The following is a 20270-nucleotide window of genomic DNA, read 5'->3' as shown; positions in this document are numbered from 1 at the left end:
ATTTCTTAGATTAATCTGATACAGGGTTTAGCAATATTAATCGATGGCCTAGCCCTTAATGAAAAAATTCATGGAATTTCAATAATAAATATATAAATAAATAAATAAAGATAAAAAGATAAAAATAAAGTAACTATGTGATGATGATGACAGTAATAATAATAATAATGAACAGTCCACCTTTGACTTACCAAAGAGCTATTGAAATAGATCTTGAACTACTAAATTAGTTTTGTTGTTTTCAAATTTTAGTGTTTAAAATTTCGCGTTTCTTTCTCTATAAAGACATTATTCTCTATTCTTTGAAAATTCTATAACATATTGATATCATAATAAATAAATATATTTATTATAATATAAATATGGCATTATATTACAAGTAAAGAACTTCAAAATTTGTTTGAGGAGGGGACAAAATATAAATAAGTTTATACCTCTCAAAAATTGACTAAGTTTCAGTTTAAAAATTCTTCAGTTTAAATTTCTTTTGACTAAGAATAAAATTTAGGTATTAGAATATTTTAATTCAATTAACAAAGTAGCAGATACTCGGCCTTCACTTCAAAAAGCAAGTATCAGTGAAGCTTTTTTAAACTTCAAAATTTTAGAGTTTTCTGAGGAACATCGATATGGTCGGTACATCGTCGGATAGAGTCGGTACATCGATATGGAAAAAAATTGGGCCCATCCCTTTTCTTAACTGAAATTTCAAATTCATGTTTTAAGAACGCAAACTTTCAAAGTACTTATTTGCTTCGTGTATTATTTTTTATTTTTTTTTCCGCACTGTTCTTTATCTATCAAAAAAATATTCTCATGTGGCCAGCACATGACCTTAAGCCAATTTTCCGCTTTAAATGGCAACGAACTTATTTCTCCCGGTTGATCGTCTGTATTCCCCTTACAAATCTAATTTATTTTTCTAATGAATAGAAAGGTTTGTAATACGAAATTTTTTATTATATTTTATTAGGCATAATTGACCATGTATAAAAATGTTTCTTTTTTAATTTATACCGACATAATCAAATGTTTGCAGCTTTATTTTATTTTGTTTTATTTATTTATTTTTTCCCATAGAATTTGACAAACCTCTTTGCTGAACTCTTTTTATAGTGATTCAACATTTTTACAAAAAAAAATCTGTTAAGAGTTTTAAATAAATTCCCACTTATGAGTTATTTATTACACATAGTCAAAACCTAATTGCTAATATCAATAATGTAAGAGTTTTAAGTTTCAAGTTTCGTATTATATCATAATACATTTTGCCAGGAAAAATCTGGCTTATCAATTTTCGCCAAAATCTATCTAATATATTGTTTTAAATGATATAAAAATCTTAAATAATAAAATTGAAAAATTTTTCTTTATAGCCATATTTTAATGTAATTTTTCATTAAAATTTGCAAAGGGCTTCAAGTAAATTACCACTTCCGTTTGTCTATTTTTATCCAAAACCTAATCAACTCTTTGTATAAATGCATAAAGCTTAAATACGGAACAGAAATTTTTGGAAGTTTTATATAAGTGTTATCGTGATGAAAAAATCGCCACGCACATACATACAATCAGACAGACATTATTGTGAAAATAAAAAAAACATATTCTGAGGATTCTATTTCACGCTTATTCACTGCGCTCTCGAGTTCTTGAAGCAAAGATATTACTCCTTTAATATTGGGTCATATAAAAAGTCTCTGCGCTTTTTTTGTACATTTTTGAACAAAAATTTTCTTTATTGAAAATCAATTTTAATCAACTACATATTGACGATTATTGTCTATGATATTTTGCCATTTTTCGGGAAGCTTCATAACTTCATCGGTGTAGAACTTCTGTGGTTTATCGTCGAAAAATTTGGGCGAGTGATTTTAGAATACAACACCCTTTCTTTTGACCAATTCTGGTCGCTGTTTCTGTATTGCTTCGTTCAAACGGTCGAGCTGTGCACAGTAGAGGGCCGAATTGATGGTTTCGCCAGGTTGCACCTTTGATATCGAAATTTCCGGAGCGGAATCGAGCAAACCACTCTTAAGCCCTTCGTTCACTCACAGCATTCTCACCATATACTTCACAAATTTTTCAGCATGTTTTGCAACCTTTTTACCTTTTCTATAGTAAAAAAACATCACATAACGTGTTTCTTCAGATATTTCACCCTTTTTCAAATTAGTATAACTTTTTACACAAGCAACGAATTAGAAAAGTATTTTCACGAACAATGGAAACAGAATGTCACCTTTTAAGCACATGTTCGTTTGAGACAATCGTATTGAGTGTTGCCGGATACATAGCCATCAACACCATCTAGTGGCAAAAAAACGCGGGGACTTTTTAACCCAATATATGGATTGGCTGTAATTAAAAAGAACTGTTGTATTTTTCTACATTCGCATTTGTTTTATCGAATAAAAAACAAAGCTGTAAAAGATAAACCCACATCAAATTCAGCCAGTATCCGCATTTAATAAGTTTAGAATCTGATATAAATTGTTAGAGATTTATATAACGTTAGAGTTTCATATTTGGGCAGATTATAACTCCTTTTAAAATCTTTCTTTGGGTTCTTGCAGGTCAATCTCAGCAACTAGCTTATTAAATATCTTTGTCTGCTGAAAACATGTAATAAATTACAGGAAGAGATAACATATGAGTGAGAATGGCACGAATTCTCTTGCATATTCAGAAAAATAAGTTTCAAATGTCACGACAGACAAACTATGCATTGTTGTTTGATCGGCACGCATACAGACTTTTTAAGCTGGGTACTTCTTTCACAGTTCGACACATCAAGTTTTACAAAGTACCCTCATCTACAATAAGTGGAGATTATTTGTTTCAAAATGGAATTCGAGCAAAACGTTTCTTTTGTTTAAAATGGAGTATATCCGAAACAAAACACTTAATCCTACTTCCGCATGAGATTAACCTTGATTTGGATTTGTGGGGCAAATAGTGCAGGCAAACCGGTTGAAGAACTAATAAAATTTCGAGCAACGTTTCACCTCTTTACAAATGTGGAGTCATAACCTGCAGACGGTAAAATTACCGAACCGCAGCAAAAATCAGCTACTAATGCTATCTGGTTCGAAATTAAAAAACGAAATCAATGAAGTTGAAAGCATGAATAAGCCTAAAAAATATCTAACGTATTCTTTGAGGAAACGAAATATATCAATAAATAAACTGCAATTTAAAATTCTTCAAATTAGGTCTTAACACCGCGCAGAATTTGCAATTAAATTTGTATTTTTTTAAATATTACGTTAATATTAAAAATGTATTAATATAATTATATAAATATGTTAATATAAAAATTAATTTTAATATAGATTAAAAAATATATTAATATAATTATATATTGGGTTCCCTCGGGTATTTTTCTCCGCCCCCTTTCTTTTACTAATTTTATCATCCAAAAGTCGAGAAGGGAAACTGTGAGAATCATTTCATTCCCGAAGGGTGTGGTTACAATGGTGGTGGTGTGGTGTGGTGTATTTAATTATGGCAAAGCACACTAGGGTTATCTGCCTACGGAGAGGGATGCCTTCGTGGAGGACTTTCTAAGGGAACTGGCTCGTATACAAGTTACACATGGGGAAAATCACGAAAACGCCCATGCAGCCAGCCCGTTCGCGGGATTCGAACCTCGGACCGAACTACCAGTGTTCAGCAACTTTACCGCTCGGCCGCTGGTGAGCCCTGTGGTTACAATGGAAACATAGCAAATGAAATGTAGTCATGGATAAACTACAGGTAACTATCACGGTATTATATCTTTAAAAGAAATCTGCCTTCCATTAAGAATGCATATTAATATTGCAACATGTAATAAAATATATTTATATCTGTTTCCTTATAACTTGAATCTTGTCCGTTCTTATGTTGTTTCTACTTCTCTTTAGGCCTTAAATCCTTCATAAATAGTTTGAGAAGGCTAACGTGCAGCCGACTGAGCAAAATCGTAGCCCAAATGTCAGTTTGTGTTTGTTCCGCTGCGGTGAGTCGTTTCTTGTATTAGGCTAGCATAACGTTCAACAATTAAAAGGCAAATGGTCGGTTTCCCTTCGCAAGTCGTTTGCAAAGATTTGTCTTTGTTAATATACCGAAAACAATGACTACGTAAACGAATTCATTTTAAAGTTTAGGAGAGCCCATTCTCTGAATGAACTGAGAAAGAGAAAATTCTTTTTTTTTTTTAAATTTTCAGAACCTGGCGCTGAAAAGCTACGGGGAGAGGTAATTCGCGAAGAAATACTGTATATAAAAATATCATGCCATTAAAAAGAAACTGAAAACTGATATGAAAGTTATAATTTAACAACTGAAACAATTTTAAGTGAGTTTTCTCATTTCTAACGATTATACGAACTAGTTTTTCTTAAAATGTCATCTACGAAGATCTCCCTCCCCATAGACAAATAGCATTAATTGCGTAACTGACACAGTTTTAAGCTAAACAACTACGAAAGGTCTATGAATTTATAAATTATTCTTTCAGAAATATAAGATATAAAACATATGCAAAGGTCTTCAAGAATAACTGATTGAATATTATTAAGTCTCTCTGTAATGTACAACATTTTGTGAAATGGATTGAAAGAACATTTATTTAACACCATCAAATCTATGTACTAGTTGTAGGTACGTAATACATAGAGATGCACTCGTGCATTCTGCCAGAGATTGCAAATACAAATTGATAAATAAATATGTACCATACTATATATAGTAAAACATTTTGCCAAGCCAATAGAATTATAGCCTATCACTAACATTCTAAAAATAAAACAGCATAGGCCGGCTAAAAGATCCCTTCCCGCAGAGTCGTAGCTAGGGTTATCAGCGCCCAGGGACAACTGAAGATTTCGCGCCCCCTACTGCTTGCCAAGGATGGAAAACATTTAATTCTAAAATGTCGTAACATCAGTTTGGCTCCCCTTCGATTCTGCGCCCGGGGGCATATTTCACAAGTGCACATCTGTGTAGCCACCGAAGGTGTGGTTTCTAGGATGGACCAATGGGCATCCAGTAATATTCCTGTCATGTCACATGACCTTTCGCGTGCTTTAAGATTTAAGCAAGATGGCTGAAAATATTCTGCCACGTAATTTTATCTGTATAAAATAATTAAAGCATTGCCGATTTCTTTTAAAATTTTTTATTGCGAAATTAGATCAAACATAAGGATTTGTGAAGATTTCATTACCTGGTTGAAAGAATTTGAAATAAATACAAACAAATGTTGGATACTCCGCAAAAATATCCATGTGATATATTACTTAATAAACGGTAAATAAGATGAAGAAAGAAATATGTGATAAACATCTGAGCCCAAAATGTTATCTTTACATAAAACTATGAATATGAGAAAAATATTTATACCAACTGCATAAAATATTTATACCAGTTTTAAATAGAATTCAGGACTTTTTATTGCCGTCTATATGAAAAGATGTTCTAATAACCAATGCAGAATTTTATCCAAAGTGAACTTTACTAATTTGGATTCGTATACATTTGAGAGTGTTAACTTTTACATTTAATAACTGCTTACTCTTACTTGTACTGCCTACACAAGAAATACTCATCAAACTGAATGAATTTATCTTATTCACAACGAATATATTAAATTTATTCTCTTATTAACTTTTACTATTAATAATGGATATAATCAGATCATACACAATATGTATTCTGAATCTTACACTTTAAAATTCAAAAGAATACAAGCACTGAAATAAGAAAACACTAGATTCATTGTAACACTTCCGGTCCAAAAAATTATACACTTGAATTCTCTTAATCCACAGGTGTTAGTAAATGCATAATATTTGAGGCTAATTGTAGCTTGAGTTATTTTCTCGAGGTAAAGAGCGATAATAAGCTGTGAACATCAATCCAAATATTAATGCATGATAAAAATCGCGAAGAAATGTCAGCGATTAATTAAACTCATAAAACGAAAACACTACGAGATATTCTATTATTACGCCATACATTTATAACTGCGAGACAAATACAAAACATAAACAACATAAGCTCACAGGCTTGAAGATTTAGCGTCAAAAGAGCAATAGAAGCTCATTGGTCAGTTTTCGAAATCCCTCCCTCAGTGGCTACGCTGATGTGCACTTGTGAAATATGCCGCCCGGGGACAGATGCCCCCCTTGCCACCCTCTAGCTACGCCCCTGCCTCCCCGTAATATTTAGAAAACGATGCAAAATCACTTTAAGTTTATTAGTGCAGATGTACGTCGGATTGTCTGGCTTCATTCAATCCAATTCTGTTAAGGCTTAATTCCTAAAATTAAAAGTGTCAAAGGGGCATGAAAGCACATCAGGAAAGATAAACAGAGATAAGTTAATAATACAACCATAAACAAACGAATACGTAAAAATTTCACAAAAATTTAAATGCAATGAGATAATTGGATCGATCGCTTCATTACAGCAAAACATACTATGATTATTTACTCCCGTTCAACATTACCTGTTCTACTGGGCCGATTGACGAAATTCAGCTTGCGTTTTTCATGTCTCGAAAGCCCGACTTAGGATATGTATTAGATTTATATATAGCATTGTTTTAATATAGGTATTTTGACATAAAATTGGACTTTTTCTGAAATGACATTTCAGTTTTTTTTTTTTTTTTTCCATATTTCGATTCTACGACTCAAATTATGCCAACTGCCAAATTTTGTAAAAATCGCAGTAATGTAAAATGTAAATGAGTAGTTTTTTAAAAATTAGCTCTCAAAGTCTTAGTTTCTCAATGCTAAATGAATTTAATATATATTTATTAATATCTCTTTTTTTATTACTTTCTTGTACGAAGTAAAAAGGAAGTATTGTAATCGCGAACAATTTCGGGTATCATATTTCAACGAAAATATCCATTTTCACTGCTATCGAATGCAATTTAAAGATGTTTTTGGGTGACATCCGTACGTAAGGACAGAATAAAAGACTCTTTTCCGCAAAAAAATATTATGAAACTGATTTAAAATGAGTTATGAGTCTGATTTAAAAGAGATTTTTTCTTGGCGTCCGTACGTACATAGCGTATCTCGCATAACTCAAAAATGAGTGGCCTCAGAACGTTGAAATTTTGGACGTTGACTTTTTGGACGATTTTGAACGTTGGACTGCTATAGCATGTAGATATGCACCTCCCATTTTTGTTGCAATCGGTCGCACCCAAAGTATATAAATGTATGTAAAGTGGCTCCCAAAAGTGTTCGTACACTTGTGATTTTCATTGAAATAGGGCTCTATCCATTAATTAAAAGTAAACTTTCTGAATGAGATTTTAATACTAAGATCTATAATCTCTTCGCAACAAAATTACATGAAATATTTTTAAAATATAGCGAAACTTTATTTTTAAGAAATTCAGAAAGTTTACTTTTAATTAATGGATACAGCCCTATTTCAATGAAAATCATAAGTGTACGAACACTTTTGGAAGCCACTGCATATATATACATTCTGTTATTCGGCTCAGTGAGCTCAGTTTCTTTATTCTTATATGTTTGTAAATTGTGCACTTTTTGCTTTAAAAATGATTGAATTATGTTGTTCTCATCTTCCGGTTAAGGTTTTTATGCCTTTATTTAACCTGCATGCAATAATTGTAGAATTATCAACAATTTAAATGTTTTTTAAGTGTGGCTAAGCCTAAATTCTGTTTAACATGGCAGCCATATCTGTTTACATTTGAAACTTAAGCAGAATAGTGGATTTATTGCCAATCTAGAGAAATTAAGCTTCGCAACAACAAAGTAATATCTTCTTTTATTATTGCGAATTAAATTACGCTTAATTCATTCTGGAGTTATCATTTAACGTATTAGCTCGTTTTTGCGTAGAAACTGTAATTCTAATTGTAAAAATTGTTTTTTTTTAATTGTTTTAACTGTACTTGGTGTTTTACGTTTTTCTCTATCTTTCCATTGTTAATGAAAATATTTTGATTTTTCATGTACTTTTGCCTTGCCGCGACATGAGAACTGAATTAGTTTGTAGCGCATGCGCATTAGGTAAGCGGCGCTGAATCGTCTGTGAAAAAAAGTTTCTCTTTTATTTATTTAATTTCTTTTATACATCTTCTTAGATTTATTATTTATGTATTTGAATATGTGGTAATTCTTCAGATGATATAATTTTTGTGCAGTCTGAGTTATAAAATGATTGAGATGTAACGCTGTTAAGTGAACCTAGCCCCGAAGTGCCGCTGTGGTAAATAAATACAGTGAACTTTAAACAGTGCATTTATTCTATTGTGGTTTAGGCGCTATATCGCAGAAATAGATTTAATTCAAAATTCGTTAACTGTTTAATATGTTTAAATAAAATGCAGGAAAACTGTGTGTAATTTAATATCCCGTACAAGAAAGTGATGAGGTCGGATTTTTAAACTTACTTGATTCCTTCTTCCAGAATTAGAAATTTAGATTTAATCCAAATATAATTCGTACATTTTTTTATTATTTATTTAAAAAATTTGCATTTTTAAATATTTCAAATAAATTTTTTGCAAAATATTTTGAATTATAACCTATAAAATTTTTAACATCATCTTAAAGAAGACGTACTTCTAAGCATATTTGCAAAAGTTACAGTTTTTTATTCAAATTTTCCTAAGATACATTTCAATTTACATTTTGGCGCGTTTTGAAATTAGGCGTATTTGATATAAGTGATAATAACGAAAATGTGGTTTACGCATTTTAAGCTACAAAAACCAACCATGCACAGAGCCCGCTCTCCTGAGTTTGAGCCCAGGCCTCCCAGCTCGAACTAATTGTATTTAGTGGTTTTAACCCACACGCCCACTGATGAGGGAAGGGAACTCCATGACAGAGTAAATTTGGTACATCAGAAATATTTTAATACTTTTTCTTTTCCTTTTAGGTTTCCTGACATGGTCCAAGCGAGCAGTCTGCAAGTACGGTTGTAAAACTAACACCTTTGTTGACATGGCTCTCTACTACAACTTCATTTGGCTTGTTATATTGCGACCATTAGCCATACTACATGCACTCTATATGCAAACTGGAGAATGGGGAAACGCCTTCTACATGGACTTTGGTAGTCATCTTGTCCTAGCTTTCTCTGCAGTTTTCAGCCCATTTTCCGTCGGCAAACCGTCTGCACCTACAGAAGAAGATAGAATCACAGAGACTATAAATCCAGTCATTCTCAAGAAGAAAAATAAAGAATCGGAAATGGTTCTTTCCGTGCCAGACGTGTGTCCATCAAGCAATCGATATTATGGCGGAACAGACTTCCTATCCGCAAATGTCAATAGAGTGGAAAGCTATGAAAATATAAATGAGGTGAAAGAAGCAGCTGGTGCTGATTGTTCGGTAGCTTTGAAGAACAAAGAGAAACCAGGAGAAGAAAGCGTCTGTTGATCGAGGGTATAATTAAATAACAATAAAAAAAATAGCACATAGGACACAACTATTTTTTTAAATAATCTTTTAGAATTACAATAATAATAATAATAATAATAAAAAACAGCATAATTCCGCGCTTGTATGGGGAATTGCATCTCTAAGGTCGCTCATAGTTATAAATGATTATGTATTAGTTAACTTATGTCAGATTTTTGAGAATCCAAAATTATAACCATTCAATAATTGTACTTCACATTATAAGGGTAAACAACTATTTAATTATTACATTTTTTTCTAATACAGATTTCATCAAATTTTGCGTATTCTTACACACAGTATTAATAATGTCTGAAATGTATAAGGTTCTAAAGAGAATTAGAGCACGTTCTATAACAAACGCTTCTATATGGCTCCATTTTAATAAGTAGAAATAGGGAAAATTCATAGTGATATTAATATAGAAAAATGTCGCTATACAGTCAAATGTTTTCTTATTAGATTGCTGGTAAAAAAGACACTAAAAAAATCACGTCTGTCTCAAAGACCTCTGCGTACTTTTAATAATAGTGAGAAAGTGTTAATTCACATACTTGCCAACTGTATTTGAGGTAACTTCGTTTTTATATCAGCGTAATATTCCATCGCTCTAGTAGTTTCCTAACAGGATGTCTTAAATTTCCTGTATTCAAGACGTCGGAAAAAGAACTGATATTTAGATAAGGTTAAAAAAACTCACTAACTTTCTCAGCTGATAGAAACAAGCATCATAGTATTTCAAATAAGATGGATGCTTGATGGTGTTGTCTATATAGCTGACCTGCATTGTCATCCAGGGAAAACAAAGTGTGTTTGTATAAGCATTCTATGCATTCCATGCGTCTGTTCATAACTTGTAAATGGCGTTCATGATTTACAAGTTCATCTGTCTCCAGAATTTTTCATTAGTAAATTCTGTTGTGATCCATGGGTAGTATCAAGATAAATTTGAGTCCGAACCTTTCGGTCATCATATTGGTGGCCCTTTCCTCATCTTGTCATTGTTTTGCATGATGGTGGTCTATCTATGCTTTATTTATTATTACTGTAGGCTCCAAGAGGCTTATCTGCAGTTTTGCTGTGCAATAATCTATGCGCTCAGTCATTTAATCATTTAATCCTGCGTTCATTTTATAAGGAAATGGTTTGCATTCTTCTTGCCTATTTTCATTTTCCCTTGTGATATCGTGGCGCGTGAACTTTTGTATTAACCAACAGAAATATCATAGAACATTCAATAGATCGAATAGTTAAGAGCTACTTTTATTCCTTTAATTTTATTTCCAGTGTCCGTTCTAGATTTTGACATGCAAGAAATGAAAAGTTGATTATTTCTTCTTGGGAGTAGACGTAAATTAAATTTTTTACTTCTAAATTCGTTTGAGCAGCTGTATCACAAATAATAATTGTGAACACCTAATAATATTGGCTAGAAAACATCTGTTTAGAGCGTATTGCCCCCTCTTCCAGCTGACGGAAGTATAAGAACGTTATCATTTATTTTTCCTAATGAATAACTTATAAATAATATATCTTGATATCTCTGATGCTTTCGAATATAAAGATTAAATTATCCGCCAGTTATCTTAATTTCAAAACATAATCAAAGAACAATGATAATGTAATCGTATTTTGATATTAATAGTTTGATGATAACTTCATTAACCAGAACTTCTTCAGACAAATTTCAGAAATCTATCAGTTTGCAATGAGGAAATCAAGATTAAACATCGTAAAAGGAACTTAATCACCATGATCTTTAGTTGATGTCGTATTTCTTTTTATACGCTCTGATAGTCAGGTAACATTTATTTAACTGTATCTCTAGAAGTTATCAAGAAAGTTCAAAAAGGGGGGAGAACAACCAGCTTTTGTCTTGAGCTTAATCGCTTTGAAACATCATTTTAAAGCAAAACATATGTCATTAGCTTAAGTGACACAAACGCAATACGATATTTTTACCTAGGAATAAAAATAGATAGAGTATGGCATTTTGCCAGATTTGACTAAAGAGAACCAAGTTCTGATTTTTAAAGTTATCCGCCAGTTTTTGACAATAAACATCATCCACAATTAAATCAAGATATAGTTTCCCAAGATTCTTTATAAATCAACATAAATTAATTGTAATAAAACGGTCCTCTCAAAGCAAATCTTTCAAAAATTAGATCTTCGCAAACTGAATCAAACATTTGGACCTAAAAGTGAATTGAAATGTTCTATTCGACAGTAAATTTTCTGTTATTCCATCCTTTCGCCTTCAAAAAATATAAGCACAGTACATGGAACGTAAGGTAATCAAAAACCAAGCGGATATAGTAGTTACTATATTTTCTATTTACACTGAATACATTTTTTCTCAAACTCCCTAAACATGATATGGACTTCTTTTCTTAAAATCACCTCTGGCAATAATATTGTTCTTCAGTTCTTTCAGTTTTAAAACTACCTGATCATGAAAGTTACAGTAAACATTTCATACAGTTATTTATATAATCACTGTAATCCTGAAGTTAACAAAATTCTGCCAGTACAGATTATTTCAGTCTCAACTAGTCATCAGTGGAAAGAAGAAAATCTGTCTGCTGCTTCATTCCATTTAGTCTTAATATTGTTCTATAAAACAGATTTATGTCTGCAGAAAGATAAGTTATGTGTGCTTTAATGATCTATGCAATATATAATAAAACATAATTTTCAATAAAAATAATTTATGTGACATCTTTTTAGATCCGTGTTTTCTGAGTTGCAAGTCGTATGATCACTAGGATACAATATTGCGTGGGATCAGGTAAACGGAATAGTATGCATGGGACTGAAAGGTATTTTAATGGGTTTTACAAATTTTATTTCAAGATTTTCATAATCAATATAATCTTTAGGTTATGCTCCTTTCAAGAGTAATATTATTCAATTCTACGAAATAGTGTCCTTATGCAATTACGTAACGAGTAGCTGTTATTTCAACGCAAAATTTGAAATCGTGTAGTATGCGATCTACCGCTTTTGCTTTATTATTTATTTTTGAGATGGCTGCATTAAAACTGATTGTCGTGTTAATTAGTAATTTTTCACGCAAGTCGACATTTAAAAATAAGCGTTTTAGTAGCGCTATCTAAGAAATTAATAATTAACTAAAAGCGGTAAATCGCATACTACCAAATATTTATTTCTATATTCCACTCTTGAAAATTATGTAATGATTGCGAATAGTCAAGAAGACTATAGGGAGTTAGAAATAACAATCAACGGTGTTAAGGGGTGCCCCCCTTGGTACCTTTTTTACTGTTGATATTTTTAGTTGGTGTTTAATTTTAAAAATTTATGACTCCTAAAGACTTCTAGAAAAAATTCTTGCTCCGAAATCGAGTCTATATCTCTTTCATCGGCAGTAAATTAATCACTGCATCAATTGTAGCAACATATAACATCGAAAAATAAATCACCATCGGTCGCAAATTGAGATAACTTAGTTATAAAATAATAGGCCATTGTGATTTCATCAAATACGTTTACTATTCTTTTCATCAAATTATATAGATGATTTCAACTTTTTTTAAGTGACTTCTGCAAATTCATCACTTTTATTATCCTTGAGTACAGTTGATAATAGGTTAACAATATCGTTTTTCTTCGTTAAAAGAGAGCTATTGTGTTCTTTCATTAGAAGATAGTTATTGTGTCTTTTCGGAAATGTAAAACAGATGGTAGAGTGGTTAGAGGAGCGCAGAGAGGGCAGTCTGCCCCGAGTGGCATATTTTTAGGTGCGAAATTTTTTGCGTGAAGCATTATTTTGTAGACTTTAGTCAGGTGGATCGTCGAGACGGATGAGAAATGATCACATTCTAAACAGCCATGCGGAATTAAATTGGATAGAAAGAGAATTTTTATTTTAAATAAAGCATTCTCAAAGATCGCCACATGATTTCAACAGCTACATACTTGTGTTATACTTTGTTTATTCTGTCGAAGCTTTTGAATGCAAATTAAGAATATGAATTAAATAATGATCACGATGACATTACTCGTTAAGAAAAAAGAATTTCAGAGTTTTGTTTCCATCACTGCAAGGAAAATCTAAACAGGAACGTTGAAGGGCAGTCCTTTTAAATTTTTGCTGTTTATTATAAAATACAATCTTCAGAACAAATTTTCAAATAAATATTTTTAATTCAGAAATTTTTCTATACTGTTTACATAACAGCAAGAACAGCAATGTAGCAGACCACTACAAAGATATCGATGGAAAACAAGATAAAATAAGAGTATAATTTCAGATAACTGTAATTAAAGTTTTTCTTCAAAAACAAACGTAGAATTTAAATTTATTCCCCTGCATCAAGAGGGGCGGCAAATTTAGAGACCGCTCCAGTCCTTAAAATCAAAGACCCCCCTACGGGGCAAAATTTCTAGCTACACAACTATAAACAGAATAGTATATTTCTCTGTTCTTTATTTTATCAATTCGAGTATTTATTTATTTCTTTTTTCAAATTTTTCCGCGATGTTTCATTTTTAAAAGCCCATGGTTTAGTTAAAATTTTATATGACTAATATCAACGGTTGAATGAGTCCAGAATTATGCAGTGGGTTATCAAATGCTTTACATAACTATAACTACTACAACTTGGCAATGCATTCCAATGTAAATACAGCGACATCTAGTGGCAATAAATTCAAATTAATCCGAACTTACGCAAATGCAAACCTACCGCAATAATGTGCACGGTAATCAGTTTGTGAGTATGTTATTTTCAACGCTATAACGCATACAGATTGCAGTAGCGGAAACGAGGCTTTAAGCTAACGGTTGTTCATTTGCTGAAGGGGCTGAAATTTAAATGGTAGTAACCATAGTACTTCTACTGATTTAGAAGTATTATTGGTACTGTCATTTTAAGACGTTCCCATTTGCCTTCTTTGATTTTTCTGCTTTAAACGGACAGATAGACTTTGGCGCATACGGAGATAACATCGGGGAACAATCACCCCTCAAACGTATGTGGAAAAATGAAAACTGGCGGAGGCAACGTTATGCGATTCTCTCAGTTATTATCGATGAAAATATGAATCGCATCTCAAGTATGCATCGATCCATGGCTACACCCCATGTATAGATGACAATATAGATCGTATCAAGTATGCACTGACCGATTTCCTGGGCATAATGCTTTGCATAACTATAACTACTACAACTTGGCAATACAATTATTAAATTGTTGTACATCTTTCGACATGAAAATGCAACACACAGTTAAAAACGAACATAAATAGCTGAAAGAGCACTAAAGAAACTTTACCATAATTCTCTCTTCCCGCAAAAAAATCTGTTAGACCACTTTAATCAGGTTGTTCGCTCTATGGTCTCTACGCCACATATCCTCCAGCAGCTGTCAACTGCATTACAGTCAGCAAAGTTCCATATCCCTAAACATTTTCCATTAGCCTACTGATTTCCTCCAACGCCTTCTAGCTGTGTTTACACTGCACATGGTGTTCGTATCCATACTGACTATTAACAGATGGTTATATTAATGTAACTCAATTGTGTAGCTTGTAAAAGTAAATTTTTTACTAACGAACGTGTCAATCCGTTTCAAACTTACTCGAGATTTAAAAAACATTTTGGAAGTAAGTTTCTCTTTCAGTCTAGCAGGTATGATTATTGCAAGCCTTTTAAAGGCCGGGAGAGATTTGAAAATGAACCACATTTTCGTTGTCAAGAACTTAGAGAGACGAAAATAAGCTGATTGGCATTGATGCATTAATTTTAATTGATCGGAGAAATACTATCAGATAATCCGAAGATCTTAAAATAAATGTTGATAACGTGGAAACCTTAATTAAATATTGTCTTAAATTTAGAAAAGTGAGCGCCATGTGACTTTTGATCCTGTCTTCTTTTCTTCCAACACAAAGAAACAAGATTGGTATCAATCACACGACGTCTGCAGCATTGTGAAAAGGATGGCGAGAAGTTTTTAGTCTACAGTAACCTCTGATAAAACATGGACGCACTACTTCATTTCACAGTCAAAACCAACAACACAATCAGTTTCAAAGAAATTTAAGTCTGTGAGTAGTTTATTGAATTTGTGCGAGAATGCACTGAAAAGGCTTCTATTCCTCTTCTAAAAGAAAGTTGCTAGGCATCGAAATGGTGCATTGTAGTAGCAGATAAGTACATAGAAAAGCAATATGAAATCCTTTAACTGTATTCAATAAATAACGTGTAGCTGAGAAATTCCTTCTGAATTTGAACATCTCTCGTAGCTAGCATTTTTAAAGTATGATTTAGGAATTTTTAACTTATCTCCTGAATCCACGAAATGAATTTCTGCACAAAATGTATAATTAGTGGAATTTCTCAAACTACTACTCTTCATGGACACATTTTGTGGCCATTTATTCAACCTAATTCTCGCCTAAGCATTCTCCATTCCATCGAGATAATGAACAGAATGCAGCAGACACGAATTACTAAGAATACTATCACTAAACACTAAATCTCAGGAGGTGTTGGTACAGACAGAAGAATGTAGCTTCATATTTAAAAGGAGTTTATAATTTTCTTCTGCACAGGGTAAAGAAACGGTTCAGTTTCATCCCCCATTACCTTTCTTCTTGCGGTTCATATTCAGAGCTGAACTAACTATTAAACGAAATAAGAACATGCTTAAGGCATTAAGAAAGGTGTCCGCCGATAACATCGCGGCAAAAACATCGCGGACGAAAACGTCGCGGAGAAAACAACGCAAGACGAAAACGTCGTGCTACAAAACATCGTGGGAGAAAACATCGCAGTTCTAAAACATCGCGGTACAAAATATCGTCGTCGAAAATAAAGCGGTTCAAAAACTTTGCAGTTTAAAAACATCGTCGTCGAAAATATCGTGGTAAAAAATAAAGTATCTACAAATCATCGCATGACGATAACATCGCAGACATGCTTTTTTCAGGTTTTAATAATTGTAAATGGATATTCCCATAATAATTTGTGAGCGCAAGATGTAAAGAAGGATAATTTTTACTTTCACATTTTTTTATTAACTAATAAATGTTTTGCTGAAAACGTAAGAAGGAAACTTAAGCATAGAAAATTAAATGCAACTTATAGATTATACCTTTCATGAAAATTACCAGTAAAAACTTTATAAAAAATGGGCCTTTGTTAGTTAACTATGTCGTTTTAGAATTCTATTAAGTGCTATAAGTTGCATTAATTTTCTATGCTTAAGTTTCCTTTTTGTTTTCTCAGCAAAAATTTATTGATTAACAAAAAATATGAAAGTAAAAATTATCCTTCTTTCCATCTTGCACTCACAAATCATTACGGGAATATCCATTTATAGTTATTAAAGCTGAAAAAAGCATGTGTGCGATGTTATCGTCATGTGATGATTTGTAGATACTTTATTTTTTACCGCGATATTTTCGACGACGATGTTTTTAAACTGCGAAGTTTTTGAACCGCTTTATTTTCGACGACGATATTTTGTACCGCGATGTTTTAGAACTGCGATGTTTTCTCTTTGCGATGTTTTCTCCCACGATGTTTTGTAGCACGACGTTTTCGTCTTGCGTTGTTTTCTCCGCGACGTTTTCGTCTGCGATGTTTTTGCCACGATGTTTTCGGCTGTAACCTTAAGAAAAGGGGCCACCATAAAAAGAAACTCAGGGAGACGAGAGAAAAATTTCTCACTGCTAGTTTTATCATGGAATGCATGGTGCAGCAAACCAAAACCGAGAGAGGGAATGGGGAATAAACTGGCTTAAAAGTATGTGAGGGCATTAAAATCTTTTAAGTGCTTAGGGCTTCTGAAAGTCTTCAACCAGCCCTGTTCACATTACACCAAATACCATACGCACTGAAGATAACTCTACAGTTTTCTCCTTCCTTAGATACTTCTAAAATTTATCAATATAGGCTTTTAATTGTAGCATAAATCTTCAGATTTAAATTGCGTAGTTTATCAAGTAGTTTTGTTTTTGTCCATAATTAAAGGAAAGGCAGCATTATGCAATGCGAAACGGATAATAAATAAATAAATCTGAAAAATTAATTAATAGTAATAGTACTATAGTTGATTTCCTACGCAAGTTTTAAACACGCAATTTCCTTTTTTATCCCTTGTCTCCGAAATGGATTCCCCCCCCATCTTGATTTTCAATATTAAAATTACCAAAAAGAAAAGAAAACAGGAGAAATTATGTAAATAAATACAACATTCCTCACATGCTTTCACATAAAAGTGAAGGGAAGAAATGAAATAACAATTTGGATAATAATAATACCATAAGTTGGCAAAGTAGATCTAATATAAAAATTAAAGATTTACATTGTAAGGAGGAAAAACACTAGAATTGTTCCATTTAAAAAAATTTAACTATTTAATGAAAAGCTATAGAAAGAGCATGAATTTTTATAGTTGGTAGAATGCAATCACATATTTTATAACACAGCATGCTCAACATGAGAAATATTGAATTTGACCGTTTTGCATGCCTCCACAATTTTAAACTATGTGGAGTACAGAATGGGCAGACAATTTAAGATCTCATTTGTAAATAACAATTTTCCAGGTACATAATGTCGAAACTTTCTTTACCTATTCAGCTGTAACAGTATTGATGCTAATTTCAGTCTGCTTAAGACAATTGTGTTATTCATTAAGACAGTTGTGTTGTTCATTTGCAATAGCAGGAATATCAAGCATTGTTAAAGCTTCAAATTTGAGAATAAATTCTTTCTCGAAAATTTCTTTCTGTAATTTATTTGCACATTCTGAAGCTTTTTAGCTGATAAGAAATAGTTCTGAACTAAAAATATCAAAACTTTTCTGTCAAACCTGATAGGCATCATTGTTTCAACTTCAAACTCTGAAAGAGAATGAAAATTCAACTGACTCTCAAGCAAACTTCAAGGGACGTCTTCATAACGGTACTCTGGCATAATGGTTCCGCATTCTTATAAAAATCGGCCGCTTTTCGAAAAGAAAAGATTAATATGTAATTTTCGATATGCATTAAAGTCGAATATTAGTTTATATGTTAATTATAAACTCCTATAAATATAAAATAAAAATAGAGAAGAATCCACCACAAAAGAATTTTGTTAGGATATATTTTCAAATGTTTTCCTTAACAAGATTTATAAAATGTAATATTTTATAATTAATACTTAATTTACTGACTCTTGAATTTTTCTAATTACAAATTTGTACACACTCAGCACCAGTAGATATCTACTTATTGCAAGATACTGCAACTATCAAAATAGTACAACTAAATATACATCAATAAATAATGTTCAGTAACTGTAGCTACAAGTTTATTTACTCAAATATCAATGCTAGACGTAGACTTCTTGTTCAAAGTTTCTCGAAAAAGCATCTGGAGGGTAACAATTTTGAAAATATATCTAACATTTTATAGGGATCCCATAGATTAAAATTCCGGTTGGTAAAAAGTGTTCACTGCGCTTTAATATGTTACCGAATTTTTCATATTTTTTAGTACAAAATTTCCAGATATTACAGAATGCATTTACTGATGCAGATAATTTTTCAGTAAGTCTTAGTAAGAGATTTTAAGCAAGTTTTAGTTCAATTTAGGAAATATTTGCAAAAACTCTTACGGTGATTAATGGTTTTCCAATGAATAAAACAAAACTTGTAATTAAATCGTTAATTAGTGCTAAAAAACTATTGCAGTTTTTTTAATGTGAATATATGGAACTTTTCATATTTATTCTTTTCTTACACAAATCTTTCATTTCATATCTATTTATACTTCATTTAACTTATTATACAATAATGAATATTTCACAAACTCGAATTTTTCACTATATAGAACATACAAAAAAGTTAAATTTTGTATTTAAGTAACCCTTCCACTCACACGGCTAAAACTATTTTAAACTCTTTGCTTTATTCTGAGACATTTTATAAAAGGAAGGATATATATGATCAATATTCAGGAAAATAAAAAGCATAGCCAACTTTCTCAAGCCCCCTTACAAAAGAAATTTTTTAACATGTAAGGCTGGCATCGCACATCAATTTATTTTAGACGAATAACTGTTTCAAATAGTTTTTCTACCTGCTTTACCCACTGAAAGAAAGACACGATTTTTTTTTCTTTCTTTCGCAAGAAAAAAAAAAAAAAAAAACACCAATACAACGATGTTAAACATTTTATTACTATCATTCAACATAAATTGCTTATGAACCATAGAAAGACTATCTAATACCCTTTCATTATACAATGGGATAGGCCCAAGACCAGGTGTTCAAAAGAAATAAACAAACTTTTTCAGGCGGGAAAACATTTTATATGCGTGATACGACCTTAAAAGGTAAATAAAATTTTATTTTTCTCATATATTACCCTCCCCAAAAGTATGCGAAATGTTCAGCAAAAACTTAATGAAATGTTTCAGATACTTTCAGGAGCAGAAAACATTCTCATAAACAAACATTGCCTGAGAACAGCTAGTCTTCCCTTCCCCCCCAAAAAAAAAGAACCTTTCCGAAATAATCCAAATGACCACCTGCAACAATACATTTTAATCTGGATAAAAGAAATGTCAAGGTTATCTATTTTTGCAACAATTCTTACATTTCACTGTTTTTTTTTTTTTTAATATAAAAAGATCTTAAAAAGCCTTTGGAGAAACAGGTTCAGAATTATACGCATTAATTATATTTGACAGACTTGATGAATGCGGAAGGCATTCAAAAAATCTAATGCATCAAATGATAATTTTAAGATAATTTCACCAAAATCATTGTGTTCAAAATATTTTGATAAAGTGATCAGTGG

At 32.0% G+C, this 20270-nt stretch overlaps 1 protein-coding gene across 1 annotated transcript in view; it reads left to right on the top strand.

The window, feature by feature from the left end:
- Positions 1-12175, top strand: part of LOC118191087 (uncharacterized) — a 61900-nt gene extending 49725 nt beyond the window's left edge. Inside the window, exon 2 of the mRNA XM_035361884.2 lies at positions 8923-12175. Within this exon, the coding sequence (XP_035217775.1) occupies positions 8923-9425 (503 nt within the window). The 3' untranslated portion in view covers positions 9426-12175. The remainder of the gene's footprint in view (positions 1-8922) is intronic.
- Positions 12176-20270: the final 8095 nt, after the last annotated feature.

This window comes from Stegodyphus dumicola, chromosome 10, assembly GCF_044657685.1.
Source record: "Stegodyphus dumicola isolate Sdum_Otavi_A_Nest chromosome 10, ASM4465768v1".
Lineage (NCBI taxonomy): Eukaryota > Metazoa > Arthropoda > Arachnida > Araneae > Eresidae > Stegodyphus > Stegodyphus dumicola.
Note: the sequence above shows the minus strand (reverse complement) of the source record. Positions and strands in the feature narration are given on the sequence as shown.